Source organism: Sceloporus occidentalis, unplaced genomic scaffold (genome assembly GCF_023333645.1).
Source record: "Sceloporus occidentalis isolate IW3139 unplaced genomic scaffold, rSceOcc1.0.p SCAF_1, whole genome shotgun sequence".
NCBI classification, from domain to species: domain Eukaryota; kingdom Metazoa; phylum Chordata; class Lepidosauria; order Squamata; family Phrynosomatidae; genus Sceloporus; species Sceloporus occidentalis.
The window spans coordinates 265,809,337-265,830,529 of NW_028316981.1; the positions used below are offsets into that span (position 1 = coordinate 265,809,337).

At 38.0% G+C, this 21,193-nt stretch overlaps 1 protein-coding gene across 15 annotated transcripts in view; it reads left to right on the forward strand.

Annotated features, from left to right (window-relative positions):
* KIAA0825 (KIAA0825 ortholog) overlaps positions 1 to 21,193 on the forward strand; it is a 258,455-nt gene that overhangs the window by 77,922 nt on the left and 159,340 nt on the right. For 11 of the 15 annotated variants that reach the window (XR_016277504.1, XM_089493054.1, XM_089493079.1 and 8 more), the window contains 5 exons: positions 55 to 282; positions 2,455 to 2,720; positions 4,199 to 4,349; positions 7,640 to 7,830; positions 10,429 to 10,611. Coding sequence is in view for 13 of the 15 variants with exons in the window: in XM_089493054.1 (XP_089349180.1) it covers positions 55 to 282; positions 2,455 to 2,720; positions 4,199 to 4,349; positions 7,640 to 7,830; positions 10,429 to 10,611 (1,019 nt within the window). In the remaining 2 variants the exon portion in view is untranslated. Of the gene's footprint in view, positions 1 to 54; positions 283 to 2,454; positions 2,721 to 4,198; positions 4,350 to 7,639; positions 7,831 to 10,428; positions 10,612 to 11,248; positions 11,392 to 18,649; positions 18,821 to 21,193 lie in introns of those variants that run through there. The other 4 variants (XM_089493134.1, XM_089493048.1, XM_089493144.1 and 1 more) reach the window with 4 other exon arrangements.

The window sequence follows — 21,193 nt, forward strand, 5'->3', positions numbered from 1 at the left end:
TGATTAAAATAGCAATATTTGTTAAGTTTTTGTTTTATGCTTTCTGTATTCTAGTCTACCATACTAGAGTTTGGCTGGAGAAATGCATTTAAAGACTTGTCTTCTTCAGTTGCACACTGCATAACAATTGCAGTTGAAGATTTTTCCAGTAAAATTCTTCAACAGGAACAAAATGAACAGACATCAGCGACTTCCTATGTGATGCATCTTGTAAATGTGCAATATGTAAAAGAATACTGGGGTATAATCCATGAAGATGAGCGACCAAAGCAAATTTCAAAGGCATGTATCAAAGATCTGTAACTCATAAACATTCAAGACTTTATTTGTTTTCCTTCCCTTGTTGTACATGCAGGACCAATAGCACTAGAGGAATCAAATAGAGAGAATCACAGCAGTGATAATTTAAAGTCCTTTATAAGTCTCAACTGGCAGTAGAAAATAAACTACAAATTTAGCTTTTTTTAAAAAAAAAATCCTACAAATGATAACCTATTAAATTGAGGGAGTTAGGAAAACTTATTTGTTCTCATATATTGGTGAGCAACATTAATACACTAAGAAAAATAATGAGTTTCTGCCACTGTAATACAGTGAAATATATCACTGGAAAAATATATAATAGTAGGAAGACTACTGATGTGAAGCTTCATTTGGATAGAAATTGGAGGATGGGGAACGGAGCTGTGGATTCAGGACTAAAGACAGGATTGTGAATGAAACAATCCAGACCAAAACAAACAAACAAAAACAATTTCATCCAGAGTAAAGAGTATTCCCTCTGCACTAGGGGGTTCAGTGTGTGTGTGTGTGTGTGTGTGTGTGTACGCGCACAGTGGAATCAAAGTCAAAGCTTGTACTGCATTGTATCTTGCCATGGATACCCACTGGGTGACCCTGGGCAAGTCACAGTCTCTTAGTCTCAGATGATAGCAATGGCAAACCCCCCGTGAAGAAACTTGCCAAGCAAACCCTGTGATAGGATCACCTTAGGGTTGCCACAAGTCTAAAATGTCTTGAAGGCAAACAACACCACACCACATCAATTAAACAAAAAGCAAAACAAAACCACATCCTGAACATATAAAGCTAGCATGTTAGGAAGAGTTTAGGATTATTTTCTCCCTCATACAGGGCGCACTGTATATTATTTTTCTGGGGACAGAGTGATTTTCTTGTAGGGCAGTATTCAAATATACAGTTTATCTCTGCAAGCTGATACACTGTCCAGAAAAAAGAAGCTTTGCCACTTATTCTGCTGAAGGTATATGCTGGCCCTTTGTGGAGCCTCAATCTGGAAGTATGCATCCTGCAATATTTCCCACATTACAACTGTGGCTGCTAGGTTTGCAGCTGTTCTGGTTGGAGTTGCTCATCCTCTGAAAGATCAGATTCATAGTTTTAGGGTGCTCTTGGACCCAGTGCTGCTCCTGGAAAGCCAAAGCTGGCTCCATCTTTTTTAAACTTCTGGTGGGTGCTGGAACAGTGCTGTTCTACATGGCATTCTATGTTTAAAATTGCAGTTTTAACTTTCAAAACTGGATTCTAGGATTGTTTTTAGATTGCTTTTAGATGTTTTTTAAGAGGTTTTTTAATGTGTTTTTAAAAGGTTGTTACATTTGTATTGTTTTAATTAATTTTTATTTGTTTATCACCTTGGGAGTCCTTGTGGGCTGGGAGGTAATACAAAAATACTTACTATATATACTCGACTATAACTTGAACTCATATTTACTGTAATTCAAGGGCAAGTTTTGGGGCCAAAATTATGGATTTTGTTATGACCCGTGGATAAGTCAAGGATAAAACTTAGGCACATGTAATGAAGGATGTAAAGGATTAAGTAAAGGAAAAGAATGCCAGAGAACTTACAAAATTCCAGCAGGCATAACTATTTGTACACATACTAAAGGCTGGATGGATGAGAGAGTAGAAGGGGTCAGTGCTTCCAGGGAAAATTAAACTCTTTCTTTTCACCGTGTGTGTGTGTGTGTACATTAAAATACAGTACCTACATTGACCTTCAGATAAGTCGACTCAGGTTTTTGTAACCTAATTTTTTTAACCTAAATTTCTAGACTCATATATGAGTATATACAGTAAATAAATTTGTATTGAAAGAGAGGAAAATAAACGGATACCTAAGCCTGTTCAGTTATCTTTCTCTCTAACCAGGGTTCCAGGTGTATATTTACTTTGCTACAATAAGATATATTTGTGTTAATTTAAATTAATGCAAAGGTTAAATGTAATGCTACTGGCAGTTTGATTCTTGACCACCACAAATGTGTGTATTGTTTCGGCTATTGCCATTCACCTGTCATTTGAAACAGATAATAAGCAGTGTTCTATGTTCCCTATGTCTTATTGCAAATAAACTATTTTTGTACTGCACTTACACTGAACAATGCTGTCAGAGTCAATAGAACTGTATGTCACATTTATGTTCCTTAGTTTTGTTCTGATATCATGGAAGAACTTGACACATTACTTCCGTTGGCTTTGGCCTGCAGAGATGAATCTCTCCAGGAAATCAGAGCAGACTTTGTGGAGGCTTGCTGCAAAGTGGCAACAGCTGTCATGACAAGATTGGAGGAGAGAAGTAAAGATATCCCTTCCAGAGCTCCACTGCAAAATCTGTATACCATTCTTTCCACAGCAGTGCATGTCTATCAGCATTTTAAGATATATCATAGTTTAATGAAAGAGTCCAATAGAAAGTGAGTATCCTTTGAGTGCTTTGATTGTGTATTCCTGCATGGCAGGGGGTTAGACTGGATGGCCCTTGTGGTCTCCTTCCACTTTGTAATTCTCTGATTCTATATTCTCTTGATTAAACATATCTATAAATGTGTGTAATTAAGTGATACAAAATATAAAGTTGGCCCTCCATATCCACAGATAACCATCCACGGCTTGAAAGCATTTTTTAAAAATCCCAAAAGCAAACCTTGATTTTCCCATTTTATACAAGGGACACCATTTTACTATGCTGTCGTATATAATGGAACTTGACTATACATGGATGGATAGTGGGGTGGGGTCCTGGAACCACAACCTAGTGAATGCCAAGGGCCCACTGTACTATTCTTTAAAATAGCTACAAACATAAAACATCATATTATTTTTTATCCCATTACACTTCCCCCCTTCTTTTCACTTATTTCCTAGCTTACTAATATGGTTCACTGGTCACAGTCTACTTAAAGCTTCATATCTGAAGCTAATGGCTAAAATAGAACTTTCTAAGCCTTCCTTTTTTTCAGTTGTTCTTAGTTGTTCAATTGTACTACCAGTACCATTATGATGCACCATTTTAACCAGTCTGGAAACCTTAGCATTGTCTACTACTTCTCTTCTTCATCCCATATCTGTTTGTGGTTTAAGACAGGTTTAAATCATTGATGTAATCTAAAACAAGTATGAGTCACATACATCAGCATATGAGTAATGAAGAAAGACCATATAGTTCAAAAACATAATACATAAATACCTAATAGAGCAGCCTTGCAAAGTATAACATATGGTATGTGGGAACATCCCGTCGCTATAGGTAAGTTGTTGGTCCTCATAGACCTTGTATCATGCCTGAAAAAGTTGCCTGCGTACATACATATGCTGATGTACGTGACCCATACCTATTTTATTTTCACAGTTTTCTATGACCACTGACGAAGACGTTCTAGTCAAAACGCGTTTGGTCTCTGTTTTGTACTTCCTAACTGTAATGAGCATACTGTGTTATCCCTTTTAATTTGGCCTCTGGTGTGCACTCCCCAACTGAATGGACATATTATGTTATCTCTTTTAATTCCATGTTGAGAGGCACAGAGGAATTGGTATTTTGTGTATTTGATACGTCCGTATGGGATTTGCAGTTCCCTAGCCCAGTACTGACTGGTAAAGCTAGCCTTGTGCATGTTAGGGCATGGCTCACAGGCCAGAACAAGCCTCTCTTTGTGTTCAGGATAGCATATACTCTATGCTTTGTAATTTATTTTAATATTTTTTCAGCATTCCATTGCTACACATTGTTTTAATAAAACTGCTGTGTTTCCCGTTTTTATCCCCCCTAAACTTTTTGTCCACTCACTTGCTTATATAATAATCCAAACCATTTGTAGAACTGTGGATTGTTACCTCCTGCTGCACTGGTCTTAAATCTTTTATCTTTGCTTTTTGTTTTTCATTTGAACAGGCCCTTGTTCTTAGTGCCTCTCCAGCAATATGAGGAACTAATCAGCCTTCTTCAGTTTCAAGTAACAAACTACTGCATCAGAGTTTGTGCTACAAGCATTTTACAGGATGCTGAAAGTCACTACTGGGATGACAGCAAAGCTTTTTATGAGGTGTGGTGTTAACGTTTATTATCTTTTTTTTGTACTGACTTGAAACATAACTGTCAGTGTCACCCAGTTACATTTTAAGATTGTACAGTTGTACCTCTGTTAACAAAGTAGATGTGCTCCTTGGAATTACTTCTTTAGCATAACATTTGATACCAGAGGCAGAAATAACCTGAAAGAACAGAGATAGGTTCCTACACTACAAAAAAGAAGAGCAGTTCCACATATTTTAGGAAACTGTTTATTCAAACTTGACAATATGTGCATGTAAAGCAAACAGCTCAGGTAAGCCTTGCATAAGTAAACAAAAATATTTTCAATCGTCTGGTTAATACTTGAACTCTTCTTTCAAAATATCACCAAGGGTGACTTTGTCTTTCACCTGCCTCCATTTTCTTATGCTTTTCATTTGACCAAGTTTATAGATAAAAAACATGTTGGGGGTACTTATGAGAAAAATATATGCTCTCTCTCTCTCTTTTGTTGGCTCAATAAAGAATTCTGGAGGCAACTATTGTTTGCTTTGCCTTTTCTAAGAAGGCATACATGGCTATAGTAGGATTGGCTAGAGAATAATCCTGTTCTTTCCCAGGTCAAGCTTTATTGCATTGTTTACTGTGACATGCTGATGAAACCCAACACCCAAAGTCTGTTCTTTCTCCAGTCTCCTTCACCATCATCCCAGTGTTGATGCTGCTTAAAACAGCCACTAGACGGAGGGAAAAGGGGCTGAGTGGTATAAAAAGACTTTGTAAAAAAGGAACTTCATTGTCAGAGGCAATGACAATGAAGGTATTGTCATTGCAGAGGTATAGCTGAACAATCTTAAAAAGTAACTTGGTGACAGTGACAATATGTTTCAAGTCAGTACTGGGAATACAATTAGGTAAACATAGGTCCGGGACAGATGGGCCCGAAGCGGCGTGCTGCCGCCAATACTAAGGTTCGGGAACATGCAGTAACCGCATGCTCCCAAGCCCTAGCACGTCACGGTGGCAACATCATGGCGGCGTCCTATCCACATGGGTACCGCCATGATGATGTAAGCAATGCACAGTGTACAGATGTCACTATGCATCGCTTATGTCACCGGTGCGCCAATGATATGCACCGGGCACCACAAAAAGAACCCTTTTTTCCGGGTTCTTTTTACTGTGGAGGGACACCACACCGTTTGGCTGCTGCGGCATCCCTCTGGAAGAAAAACCGATGCCTCCAGCCCGCTGTTTCGGGGCGGTGTACTGCGGCATGGAATGCATGTTCCACAGAAAACATATTTAAAGAGTTTTTTAAAAATGAATGCAGTTATTTTAAAAAGTCTCAAAATGCTTCAAAAATATTGAATGATTCAATCATTTTCATGTTTGTAGGAACATAATATAATGGTTTGGGGTATGGGCTATGACTGTAGAGACCAGGAGTCAGATCCCTGCTCAGCCATGGAAACCCTCTCAGCCACCTTGGGAAAATCACACTCTCTGCTGCAAAGGAAAGTAGAGGCAAACCTCTTTGCTTTCCTTCTTGGCAAGAACAAATCTTGCCAAGAAAATCCAGGATAGGTTCGCTTTACAATCTCCATAAGTTGGAAATGACTTGAAAGCAGATATCAAGAAAGGAACTATATATATATATATATATATATATATAATGTTATTGTTCGTAGGACTTGTGTCTGTGTCTCTCTATGTGTGCTTGCAGTTCCTTTAAACTACAAGTGTGCTTTCTGTGTCTTTTTAATATTCATAGGAACACAGGAAGAGAGCCGGGGAGAGAGTGTGAGAGTGCTCCTATAAACATTAAGATGTTTTTTCATTCAAATCATTCAATATTTCTGAAGTATTCTGATGCCATTTAAAACAAAATGTTTGCTTTTGTAATGTTTGTAGGATTGACTAATAGATCTAACTAATTTATTCTTACAACCTCCTTTTTTATTTTATTGCTATGACAGAAAATTGATGATAATGTTTTTAATTCACGCATCATAAAGTACAAACAAACATTAAATATATATTATAAAATATTAATAAAATGCCTACATATAATCATTTTATTTGATGCTAATCTTGGAAAGATTATGTGCAGTGCACTCTACTGGTAAGGTTATTTTTGTAGTTATACTTCATTATAGTGCTCCATAATAATAGATCTTCATAGCATATTACATATTAGACAGGAAATTATAATGATGTCTGCTTTTCAGCTCTGTTTGTGTGAAAAAAATTGTGATGATATTAAATTGTCCCTCAGATTCATTCTATTTCTGTTATTAAATATAATAATGAAACATCCACATGGCATTAGATTGCTAACAATGAATGGCTATTTACATATATTTAGCGAGTTACAGTGAGTGCATTACTAATACTTCTGCTGGACCTCCAGATGTAGGATTATAACAATGTTGTAACTAGAAGGTTCAGGCAAATAAGTGTATAAATTAACTCATTGATAGCACAATGACACACATTTCTATGCAGAGGTAAGTTCCTTTGAGTTCAGCAAGGTATGTTCACACAAGGTATGCACAAGGTATTCAGCAAGGTATGTGTACACACACACTAACTTGGTATGTAGATATAAGAAGTTATTTATCTTTGTTATAGTAATATAAAAACTTCTATAGTAGCCTGTCATGCAAGACAAGGTTCCCCTAAACATTTTACTAAGTGTACCAGCAAAGGATGCTGTTTGCCACTGTATCTCTCTCCTGGTTTATTATTATTGTTATTATTATTATTAACTTTATTCATATCCCACTTCCTCCCCCAAATCAGAACCAGTGTGGCTTCCAGAAGTCAACAGTGCCACATAACCCATAATTCAAAGTGTAATGTGGGTTTTAATTTCTCATTCAGAATCATTAGCTTCAGCAGCAGTTGCAGCTATATGGAATATCAGTGGCAGTAGCAAATAAGAGTATAAATAGAAGGATGAAGGATGTTCATAACTGGTCACCCTTTTTAATGCAATTTGGTTTTGACACATTGGAGATGGTGAGTATTTATACACATTTTAGTAAATTAGTAACTGGAAGTGGAATTTTCCAAAAAGCTAGGCATGGGAAATACAGATTTATGTCAATGGTTCGGCTTAATGCAAGAACAATGATTTGCAACTGAAAGAGAACATGCTGTGTCCTTTTAAGCAAAAATATGTTTTAAACCTTGTGAGAATTTTGTTCCTTGCTCTTTAACAGTTTCCACTCAGCATGAGTGGATTAGATTCACTGGATCTAAACTGACATTGAGGAAGATGTGTTTCTGTTGTTTAATATTTGGTGGTTTTGCTAGGGTGAAAGATGCTCATTCTCTGTCCAGATGTGGCATTATTTCTGCTGTGCTCTTCATCATGATCTATGGACTGTTCTACCCCCTGCGTTGGCCCAGGAGATTCTAAAAGAAGTGCTGGAAAAATCTTTGGCACTTTTGGCCTGCAGATATTTTCAAGCCCAGCCCAGTTACAAAAGGACACCACAAATAAGGTGATTATTTGTTATTATTTTGTAGTATGAATAAAGTGATTGCATTATTGCTGTTCTCATTCTTCTGTTCAGTTAACATTTAAAGTGTCATCACTGAAAAATGATGGAATAATAACAAAATAAAATATTTAAAACAATACAGGTTAACATTAAAAATACAAAGAGAGCAATCAGTTTAAAAACAGCAACAAAAATTATACAGTCAACATCTGTTCAGGAAAAACAAACCTTTTAAATATGTTGTGTAAAGAACAGTAAGTAATGAACTTTTAAACTTGACTTCCTGTTTTGTGCCATGGGTTAGAATTTATGTATACTTCCCACTGTCAACACTGAGTATTAGGCTCATGTACTCCCCTTCTGTGTGCCAGAAAGAAGAGATTGGAAGCTTTTTCTTTTGTTTTAGGTCAGTCACAGTTGATTACACCATCTGAGCCTTAACTACAGTTTGTAGTAACAAACTGGCTTCTTGAACTATGGTTTTGAAATTGGCTTGTTTCAACAAGCCATGATGATGATAAATTGTATTTTGCCAGGTTCAAGCATCACAACAAGTTGTGTTTGACCTAAAAAAAGAAAAGAAAATTTCAGTATACTCAAAACCATACCAGTGGAGGAGACATAAGAGACCTGAAACTCAGATGTGGCGTGTTTCCCACAGAAACAGAATCTGTGTAGAGGCATGTTCCTGGAAGGATTCAGCTATTCAGTGTAGAAAATATGTCTCTGAGAAGTAGTTGTACCCATTTCATTCTATGATTATTGTTTTTTATACAGTCCGCCCTTGCTTTACACGGGGATCCGTTCTGGACCTCCCCCCGCATAAGGCACAAAGCGCGTATGCTTGAGCCCCATTAGATATAATGGAGCTTGTATTCACTGCGTGGTCATGTGTGTGCGCCATGGGCGCACGCCCCATTCTCCCATTCTCCCAGTGGTTTCCACGTAAGCTGGAAGCTGCCTATAACAAGCCCACATATAGCATGGGTTCACTGTACTTCTTTGTTAGCAAGATATGTGAAAGAACTGTCCTATAATAAACATGCTCTAGTGGAGATCTTTAACAAAAATAGAGAATATCTAGTGAGATTGCATTATATTTTCCATGTATGGAAATAAATGTGTAGTTTTCACACTTCCCACCTGTAGGTAGGTACCTTCCCATTTCCACCCAAATTCCATTTGTTAGCTCTTGCATAACTGACATTTGGCATTTTAAAATTAAATTTCCTGTGTTTCCCATGATTAGCTCTGCCCATAAATTATAAGAAATAGATATTAAAAACTGTTAACAGAAAACAACTGTGGAATAAAAACTACAAAAGACAAGTTGGTTGATATGAATCAACCATATAAGAGTATTATAATCTTACAAAGAAATAAAAGGACTGCTGAAACAGGATAGATTCATTTTTTTAATATATCATGTACTGTATATTCCAACATATAGTACAATTTGGAAGGAATTATGTATAAATCCTAAGATCTGTAGTATGCACAAGATTAGTAGAATTCAGTATTTGTAAATAGTTATTCAGAGAGCAGGTAATATTTTCTCTATAAGTAAATAATAATCAATAGCGCTCTCTCTCTATCGTTCTTGCTCTCACTCTCTCTGTGTACAGTATAATGTATTGGAGTAGAGCTGCTCTTTAATGTTAATTGTGGAGTCAGAAATATAACTTTAGCTGCCAAAATATTTAAGCTGTTTCTGTTCTATCTGTGCTTGGTATGGATGCAGTGCTTTATTGGGTATATGTTCATATTACTCACTCTTCTCAAAATGCTTGACGAGCAGATGTATACACTGTTTAGATAGCAGCCCTAGTCTGTTAAAATCAAAATGGGTCCTTTGTCACTAATTCCAATGGGATTTAGGCTGTGGATTTAATCTCTAATATATCCATATAGAATTAGGAAAGAAGTCTTCATGAAACCAGTTGGTGTCAGCGGTATTGACTCAACGCAAGGAAACTTCCACTATTGGTAAAGAATTATAAGGAACAAATTAAAGGAATTCAGTAGCACCTTTAAAACTAATTGGGACAAAGTAATTTCTGTCATAAACTTTCATGGATTACAGTCTACTGCACATCTGATCAAGTGGACTGTACATCACAAAAGCTTATGCTTGAATTCCCCCCCCCCCCACACACACACCTCCAGGTTAGTATCAAGGATGTTACTGGAATTCTTTATGTTGTTATGAGGATGTATTTGGAATTACATAATTACAAATTAAATACTGCTATCCAAGTCTAAAATTCACTGTGCATAGCTCAAAGCAAACCAAGTTTTTCCGCAATGAATTACTTCCCTGTTTGTTTCTATGGAGAGAACTTACCCACATGTACAGAACAGTGCACATTTAGATTATGTTCATAGTTGAAAATCAGGAGAACCCTCTGTTTCATTTTTGAAAGACTTTTATAGTTCTGTTCTTCCATTGTGCCAAAAGATTCTTACAACTTCAGGTAATGACAAGGGTGTACCCTCCCCCCCCCCTCATGTTAGAATGATTTCTGCATTATAGGAAATGATGTGGATTCTAATGCAATTTTTCCTTTATCTTTGGGGCTCTTGTTTTATCTCTTACAGAATAGATGTCACAGCAATTTTGATGACCTGTGAAAAGATATTGTGGTCAGTTTGTGGGTCAGTACAAGAACTTCTGAGCCCACATATAGACAGAAATCCTCACATTTATAAAGTACACAGGCATTGCAATAATTTACTTGCAGCTGCTGTCATTTTAACTACACCACTGGAGAATCTTTATAAGTAAGTGGTGATGTTCTATTTTAAGACATGTATGTATGTATGTACCTTAATCTAGGAGAAATAACTGTATTTGTATGATACCTGATTTTCTAGCATGGATCAAAATTTGAACTTTGATTTCAATTATGGGTAAGAATGGATATTTGCTTTCCCCCTCTTGCAGCAGATTTGAGAAATATATGGTTACAACTGTTCTGCTTGACCAAGAGCCAACATTTCACTGTTATACTTCCCCACTCTTTCCTCCACCCTAGCTCTTGGTGCCACCCGAAAACAAGCTGAGCACATTGACACCAAAACCACCAGAGCACATTTTGAGAGAGCCTTCTGAGCTATGATGTCCCATTTCTAGAATGCCCTACCCTTTGAGATGTCATTGGTGTGACTGCTGGTTCCTCCTGGTAGCAAGTCAAAACATAGGTTTATGTTAAAGCTTAATTTAAAATTAGGGCTTAACCATCTTAGCTTTTTAGCCTTTTTTAATATGTTTTGTCTTGTTTAAATTATTTTATTGCTTTAATCTGAAATGGTTTTAAGTTGTTTATATTGTTTTAATGGTGCACTGTGCAGGAGTACTTGGAAAACAACTCCCAGCATTGCATCACCAGCAAAAAAAAAAAAAAAAAAAAAAAAAAAAAAAAAAAAAAGGAAAAAGGAAAAAAAAGAGACTCTGAATGCCTTTTGAGGACTGGAGAGGGGCATTTGTGCCATGGTTTTGACCCTACCAGGGCCATTGGAGACTCAGATGGAGCCTTTCTTACAACAAGAAGTGACCCAAAAGTCAGTTCCTATTATTAAAAAAGATCTTTCCTGGGCCTAAAATGACTGGAGGGGGTGAAATCATAATAAAATTGCCTCAACACCCTTAGAGATTGTTTGGGAGCATTTGAGGGCAAAAAGGTTTTGTTTGTTTTAAAAAACAAACAGATAAACAAGCTTCATTTATATACTGCTTCATACCTCCTAAGCAGTGTCTAAGTGGTTTACAACTGTAAGCTAATTTCCCCCCAACAATCTAGGTACTCATTTTAGCCACCTCAGAAGGATGCAAGCCTGAGTCAAGCTTGAGCCCCTTGGCTGGTCTTGAACTCGCAGCCTTATGGTTTTGAGAGAGTGGCTGCAGTACAGGCATTTAACCACTGCACCACTGGGTGTTTTTTAAAGGGCCCTGAGGAGACCACATGCATCATGAGAGCTGCACTTTGCACATCCCTGTAGTGACTAGGGTTTGGGCAGGACATTCAGTATTTTACTGCTATGTTTATACTGTACATAATTTTGCTCTAGTATGAAAAATCAGACACTTAAACTGGCAAAACCCTTATGATACCTTATATATTAATAAGGTGTATATAGTGCTCCCTTAGTTTTATCAGATAACAACCATATTTTTCAGTGTAATGGATTTATTTTGAGAATAAATCATAATTGGAGGAAGAGTCAAACTGATTATAGTTCTAAAGATTCTAGGAGAATGAATGATATTTCTTTGTACAATTCTAAGTGCCTTCATCTAGTAAACTCCATATTTTAAGTGTTGTGGGAAGGGCATATTAACAATCAGGTACCGAGCCAACTACACAGGCCTTTGAGGCTAAACAAAGCAGCACAACATGTCTGTTTCTGCATTTGAATCCATGCTGTTTTACATATTGTATTCAAGCAAAATAACAACAAACTTATTATTGATCAATCAACAGTTGTACAGATAGGGTATCTTACATCCCATAAAGTAGTGCTAGTGATAGCCACCTTTGTTTACTTAGAGAGCTGAAGTCTTCTCTGCAGTCAATAAACCACATCAGGAGAATGGCACACTTGATTCAGAACTATATATCTTGAAGCTCATCAAAATACAACAAGAACTTCCTTTTAGCAGATTGTGTGTCATTAATATATGGGGGAAAGAAACAGAGACAAAGTGATGCCTGCTATGCATAGAAAACTGGGAGCATATGTTCATTAAGGCTATTAAAAATTATAGCTTATCTTTGAAAGCAAGTACCAATTAATTCAGCTGACAACACTGATGTAGGCTGAGACCATATATAAGATACAGTTAATGGTAATAGTTTCCTAAGCCTTATGCAACATTTCTCTTTAATATCAGCAAATGCAGCTCAGAATTTTAGGAACAGTCTTCTTTTGCATTTATATATTGCACTTGGATTAAGATTGCCCTCAAAAGCAGGGTTAACCAGAGTATTATTTAATGGTGAAAATAGGTGGAGAAGTATCACTGCTCTCTGCTAAGATAAAATTATAATGATGTCACACAAACTCATTTTCAACTCATTCTTTATTCTTTTTCTGTGGCCACTTCTGGAAATTTCTAAGGTAACCAGGTCCCAAGCTGTGCTTCATAAATGAAACTTTATACTTTAAATATAATTAGGAAAAATATAATTAGGGAAAAACCCTTCTATAATAAAGTGTGAACCCAAACGACTACATTTTACTCTGGCTGAAATATGGGGTGTCTGACAATTATCTTTACAATTTTAATTCTATAGAATTGAAATGGTAAAGATAATTTTCAGACACTCTGTATTAATAGACAATGGAAAGAATAACCACAATTAAAGAATGTGGAAATTACACAACCTTGAGACTGAAAATGCCAAGATAAACTACAGTTGGACCTCAATATCCATGGACTTGCCATCCATGGATTTGTGCATACGCAGATGGTAAGCCCACACTGTCCCCTATGGCAGCTCATGCATGCATGCATTGGAGACAACTGCACTGAAGTCCTTCCTTCCTTTCCCTCTCCTTCCTTCCTTCCTTCCTTCCTTCCTTCCTTCCTTCCTTTCTCTCTCTCTCCCTCTTTCTCCTGCTCCGAGGCTTCAGACCCAGCTTGGCTTTGGGGGCAGAGGCTGGAGCCTCGTCAGCCAGAGGGAGCCAGAGCCAAACTTGGATCTCGGAGCCTGGAGGTTCCATCCCAAGTGTTGGGACTGAGGGTGGGAAGCTACCTGTGGCTGACAGGGCTCCAGCCTATGCCTCCAAACCACCTTCAAAGCCCAGCCCAGGGCAGAAGCCTTGCAGGGGGAAGGAGGAAGAAAGGAGATAAGGAAGGAGGGAAGGGAAACCTCAGTCGCATTGCCCCAATGGCAGTGCGGCTGTGTGGTTGTGCTGCCATTGGGAACAATAGGACTCGAGTATCCACGGATTTGGGTCTGGAACGGATCCCACAAAGATACCAAGGGCGGACTTTATTATAGGAAACTATAGTATTTGACTTAATTTCAAATACAGTGGACCCTCCCACATTTGCTGGCATTAGGGCAATTATTTTGGGCAGAAGTTGCCAATAGAGTCATGCTGGAGGACCTAGAGATTCCCAGAGATTACATATTAATCAAATCTGTAGTATACTTCTATAATTTCTTTCCAGCTGATCTTCCATTCTCTGTATCAATGTATGTAATTGCAACCAATACCCCTTTGCTTGTTTACAAGTCCACCACAAATGGTAAAATGTCCCTTGTTTTTTTGTACTCTTAGAAAACCTTTGAGACCCCCTTGTAGGTTTTAGTCTGTTTCTCAGAATCATACACCACAGATACATAATTTTGTAAAAATCCTCTTTAAGGTCATAGCATATGGTCAATCACCAGTTCAACATTTAAATATAATTGTAATTTAAACTTAGATTTACATTGTTCAAAACCATATTTTAATCCAATCTTTCAAATAACTGTGTAAATACAAAAACAATGGAAAACAAATAACCCTCCATAACAAGTTCTTTTGTTTTCATAATATATTCTTCATGGCAATTATCCAACATTTTCTGATACCTCAACGATTTTTTTTTACCTTTTCTTTTTAGATAGATAGATATGAAAGGCATGTCTCTCATGATTATTATTGAAACTTACATCTGCTTTCTATAGACGGAAATGGTTAACTTATAATGAAATATTAAAAATCCAAGAAAGGAATTATCATCGGAAGGCATTTATTGTCACTGGTTCCTTTATCATCAATTACATGAATAATAATAATAATAATAATAATATATTTATATCCCGCCCCTTTGAGATCAATCGGGGCGGCTCACAATAATAAAATACAATACAATATATATCAAAATCTACTTCCCTCCCCCCCTTAAAAAGTTATTAAATCAATTATAATTAAAACCAACAAATTAAAACAACATCAACACATACACACCATTACAAAACAAACAAAAACAAAACAGCAAACTGTGGCAGCATTCCACTCCAATTTCCAGGGAGGACCTTAGGGACTCTCATGAGAAGAGGGTTCCTGAGGCCGGGATTATCTATCCAGGAAAGGCCTGCTGGAAGAGATCCATCTTGACAGCCTTTTTAAAGCTGTCTAAAGATGTCAGTTGACGGATCTCGTCTGGCAGGTTGTTCCATAGTCTGGGGGCAACAACAGAAAATGCCCTCTGGGAGGTAGCCGAAAGCCTAGATCTTTGAGGCTGCAGCAAATTCCTCCCAGAGGACCGGAGTGTGCAGGGAGGATTATATGGGAGGAGGCGGTCCCTGAGATAGTTTCGACCCAAGCCATTTAGGGCTTTAAAGGTGATAACCAACACCTTGTACTGGGCCCAGAAACCAATAGGCAGCCAGTGGAGGGACTTTAATACCGGAGTAATATGGTCCCTCCTCGATGTTCCTGACACTACTCTGGCCGCTATATTCTGCACTAATTGCAGTTTCCGAATCAAGCACAAGGTTAGCCCCATGTAGAGCACATTACAGAAATCTAGATGTGAGGTTACCAGCGCGTGTACAACAGTCTCAAGATCCCTTACTTCCAGAAAAGGGCGCAGTTGGCATATCAGCTGAAGCTGATAACAGGCACTCTTGACTGTCGCATTCACCTGATTTGTCATCAGGAGCAACGAGTCAAGGAGCACCCCCAGACTGCGAACACATCACTGGAGGAGAGTGTGACTCCATCCAGGACTGGGGGTTGCAGCCCAGTTCTTGGTTTCGGGGCTGCTACCATTAGCGCCTCCATCTTGTCTGCATTCAGTTTCAATCTGTTTTTCCTCATCCAGCCCATTACTGCCCGAAGACATTCATTGAGAGAAGAGACGCCATCAGAATTCAAGGCCGACGAACGAGACATGGAGAAATAGATCTGGGTGTCATCAGCGTACTGATAACACCCAGCTCCATAACTCCGAATAATCTCACCAGTGGCTTCATATAGATGTTAAATAACATCGGGGACAATATAGCACCCTGTGGAACCCCACAGGTGAGCTCCCTTTTACTGGAGCAGCTGTCCCCAAGCAGCACCCTCTGGGACCTGCCTGAGAGGAAGGACCGGAACCACTGCAATGCAGTGCCTCCGATACCTAACCCCTTCAGGCGGTCCAAGAGGATGCCGTGATCTATCGTGTCGAAAGCCGCTGAGAGGTCTAGGAGCACCAACAGGGTCACACTACCCCTGTCGGTGCTTAGACGCAGATCGTTGGTCAAGGCAACCATGGCAGTCTCAACCACATGAGAAATTTAAACAAGATGTGAAACTACTGTAGATTTAGAAACAGAAGATGGAATTGGAGACAGTTTTTTAAATTGGAAATAAAATACTAATTGCTAAACTTTATAATTTGATGGTAAAATTAGATATGGAACATGACAGAATCAAGGATAACACAGACCTCAGGATACTACCAAACAATGTGAAAGCCGACTGTTGCAGTGTAGGATTTATTTACAGAGGACTAGAGGCAAAAACTATTTACGGCAATCACAGAGCACATGGACAAAAGCGAAACCAGCTTTCTCCAGGCTCACCAACACTCAACAACACCAGACCAACAACTACTGACACCAACCAACCAATGACACACACTGAGCTGTGCTTCTTATCTGTTTGACTTCCTGTGATCTTGGCTAGTATATTACATCATGCACATAGCCTTATTGTCCAGGTCCTTCCTAATACACATTGTACTCTGGCTTCTCTACTGCTTGCTTCAAGACCACAATCATCCGATGTCCAGGCCTTAGTCACACACACACACTGACTCTGCAGTTTTGCAGGCATAATACTATATTATTATGGTGTGAAAGTAAATTTCATGAATTTTGGCATGAGTCTCACATATGGGTATTATGAGGTGGTATAGTGCACCGTACTTTTTCAGACTGCCATTGGAGAAATGCCATTTGAAAAAAATATTTCCCCAGTTCAAAATATTTTCCATACAAAAACAGAACAAAGCAAACCTAGCATCTCAAAGAGGGCCTGTATTTCACTGTGCTAGTTTTGTATTGGAATGTTTTTATGCAGAATGGCATTAAAAATGTGATTCCTCACCTATCATGTGAAGCAGCACAATAATCCATCTCCCAGTTTAGAAATCTATCACATCGTCCCCATTTGTAGATTAGACAAGTCCTGAAATTCAATTAATGAAAGATAGCACTATCAGACAATGAAGACAAGTACTGTTCCTGTGTATACAGTATGTGCATAAGCTTTTCTGGTTTAGGATAGGGAATTGTGAAAGAGCATTCCCTTCTTATTTCCTATGGCTCTATTTCTTTTACTGCTGCATAGTTGCAGTATCACTATTCTGTTTATAATAATTGACTAATATAACCGTTTTTATCCTTTTCCATTTTCCCCAACACTACCACTTCTCTTTCCCAGGCTAACTCTCTTACCCTTGTATAAAAAACAACCCATTCATCCCCCAATTAATATATCCAAAGAGCAGAGTGCATTGCAGAGTGCATATATATCTTTTTAAAAATCAGCATGCTATATCAGGGGGAGATCCCTTCAAAATAAAAGTTGAGTAGGTAGGACAGTGGCGGATAAAGAAAACTGTATCCAATCAGCAGTGTCCAGTATTTTCCAATAATTCTTTTTTCATCGTCCCACTAAATTTGCAACAGGTTGTTCTTGCTTATTTGCCTTGAACTGTACTTTTAATGTTCTCTCTTTTCCTTTTTTCTGTTTCTTCTTTTTTCCTTTTAATTGTTCGATTTTCTTTTTTAAAAAATCATTTCATACCAGCACTAAGGCTTACAAGATCAAATCTCACTTTGTCATACACTACAGAAGAGTAGCATAACTGTACAATGGAATTTTCCTTGGTATCAAAGATGCTATCCTCAGCTCTTCAACAAGAGGCAACTTGTTATGTATAAAGCATTTCTTATGTATAAAGATAATTTCCTAGTAGCTTTTGGTATACCAGGCAATTAAACCTAGATCCAGAAAAGCATTGGCATAATGGTGTGTGCAGAAGATAACTTTCTGTTCCTCCTAGCAGATCCTTGAGTTTTCTTCCCCCTTTGTGTCAGAATTCATCCTTTTAGGTCCAGCAGATAATCTTCTTTCCAAAGAAGTGGTTGTAAGGATAGGAAAGTTGACAGTCCTTGATGGTATGGGATATTCTCCCCTCTGTCCTGCTGAGGTTGAGACTTGAATGTGTTTTCAGTATCTCTGCCAGGACCACAAGATACTCTTGAAATCAGGAAGTGGAAGCAGACAGCTCAAGGTGAAGGATTTATTTACAGAGGATAAGATATCACTATTTACAAAGTCAAGGTAGAATTCCAGGATGGAATTTAAGAACTCAGACTTCCTTCTTATCAGCTCACAGGAACACAGAGCTATACAAGAACTCTTAATGCTAACATATATCAACTCACTGCACTGACTCTACACTCCAACAACTCCACAACTATGACCCACACATGTTTACATTCAGTTGAACCTTATATACCTTCGGCTGATGCAACCTTCCAGGACCTTGCATCAAGCATTACATCATGTACATCTCATCATACATATTGCTCATACATTCACAGATGCAGTCCAATACGCATTAGTGGTCTGGCTCCTTCCAAGGACATTTACCACCAGATGTCCTGGCTTTGTCACACAATGCACACACACATGACTGTGCAGTTCTTCAAATCTAATCAAGCACCAAATGGTGACACCCTCAGACTTGTCTAGATTGTCTCAGTGGTGGCAACTATGTAATTTCCACAACCCCACGGCTGTTCCTCTTCCTTTTTGATAGGCTAGATGGCACATGAAGAGAAAGGGAAGTACAAAGAAAACAGCATAGAATCATAGAGTTGGAAGAGACCACAAGGGCCATCCAGTCCAAACTCCTGCAGGAATATACAATCAAAGCATTATCGACACTGATGAACAGCTCTAGCCATCAGGAAGTCTTCCTAATGTTAAGGTGCAATCTCTTTTCTTGTAGTTTGAATCAATTCCTGCGGGTCCTGTTTTCTGGAGCTGCAGAAAACAAACTTGCTCCATCTTCAGTATCATATTATTTCAGATATGTAAACAGGGGTATCATATCATCTCTTAAGCTTTTCTGTAGTTTGAATCCAATTAGTAGTTTGAATCCAGCTCTGTGTCCTAGGTCCAAAACATACTATAGAAACAATCCAGTTTGAGAGTGCTTTAACGGCCCTGGTTTAGTGCTAGGAAATCCTGGGAATTGTAGTTTATTGTGACACTATAGCGCTTGACAGAGAAGGCTAAAGGTCTCACAAAACTACAGTCCCCAGAATTCCCTATCATTGAGCCAGGGCAGTTAAAGCTGCCTCAAACTGGATGATTTCTGCAGTATGTTTTGGACTTTAGTCTCTGGAGCAGCAGAAAACAAGCTTGTTCTATCTTGGATATGACATCCTTTCAGATATTTTAACATAGCTATCATGTCACCTCTTAACTTTCTCTTCTCCAGTTGAAACTTACCCTAAGCCACTAAGCAGCATTAATGGCCATTCCTCCATGCCAGGAAGCAGCACAAATGCATATAGAAGGCAAAGCACAAACTCTTCGACAATAGCCTACAGAGAAAACTCGGATTTTGCCATTAAGGGCAAAATCCAGCAAGAAGCACAAAAGGTAGATCTAGGGGTGGTGCAACATGAAAAAAATCTTTTTAATTTCTGCCAGTCCTCAAGGGGCACACAATAAAATCTCTTGCACAAATAAAGATAAGGGACTGATGCCCATTGGACATAGAAGGGAGAGAGGTACATGCGAGAGCCACTTTTGCTTCATCTGCATGCAACATCACTGAGACTTCTTTTAAAAAGTTGTTCACTTGACCACTGCATATAAAAGTCATTGTTTAAACCATCAATCATATCATAAGTTGTGATTTTTCTGAAAGACATTCATGCCTTTAGTTTCAATTCACCAGCACTAAAGAGGATTCTATCGTCTGTTGTCTGGAGTGACAGCCAAACCTATCAAAGTGGGATGGTATGATAAGTCTCAATCAATAGAAATCTCCAGCTGGGTTAGAGCTTTTCCTGTGCAACCCGCAGTGTGTATGAAATATTGGTAGAAGTAGAGCAAGGGGAGTCACATTTGCCTCAATCTTTGTGACATTTTTTCTGAGCTTATCTCTGATGTTGTGAGTTTTATATCTTACTGTCAAGAATGACAACTTCTTATCAAGACTTATTTAGTACTTTCAATGGGTCACACTCAGTAGCCTTTCTAGATTCACCCAACAGACTCTAATGTAAACCAGTTAGGCTCATAACAAGACAGTTCATTGTACAATTAAAATGAATCACATATTATGTCAAAGAAAGTAATACTTGCTCTAGATACCAAGAATGGATGTAGTACTATTGCTTTCAAAGGTGATAATACCTTCAGATGAGCTGCTATGCATCTTATTATCATTGTGTAAAAGCAGTCCTGAGGAAGAACTGCAAAGTTTTGGTATTCTTGTGGGTGTGTGATCAGTTCTACATTTTTATATGTATATCTTTATGCAGAGGAATGTGCTGCATCAGGTCTGACTATCCCTAGAATATGAATGGATGGTATGGTTAACACCCCAGGAGATGTTTCTCTACCCTTACACTGACAATACCTTGACCCTTCAGGCACCAGGACCATTGAGATACTGGACTTATTCTGGATTGTTGAGCATGTACAGTAGAGTACAGTGAATTTAGGTTTATGATTAAAAGTGAAGTGCCAAAATTTTCAGATGACACCATTATTTTAGGATGTTGAAAAATAAGAAGATTGTGAAAAGTCCCCAAACGAATCTCCTAAGAGTAAATGAGGTGTGGTGTATAAAGTGATGGATATGGAGTATAAAATACTAATTTTGCCTCTATGGTAATGTCTTCTGAACTAACAGTCTTGGGAGTGATGGTAATGCAAGGAAATTATATATATATATATATATATATATATATATATATATATGGAAAACTAGTATGATAGTATCTCTATATAAATATGAAATGTTACCGTATTTGGACAGTCTGTGTGTGGTTCTGATTATTTCATATCAAAAATGATATTGTAGAGGTGAAAACTGCAAGGAAAAGATAACCAAAATGATCTTGCAGTCGACTCTTTCCTTAGGAGACCTATGCATAGTATCAAGTGTTCATACAGAAAAAAAGTTTTATTCCTTTGCCATAATGCTTGAATTTGGAATCAATCAGAAATTATATTTCAGTAGCTTCAAGGAAAGACAAAAGCAATGGTTTGCACAATATGTAATTTATTTCTTTGGAATAACACCAATTCTTGGGAGCAACTGTTTTACCACGGAAACAGG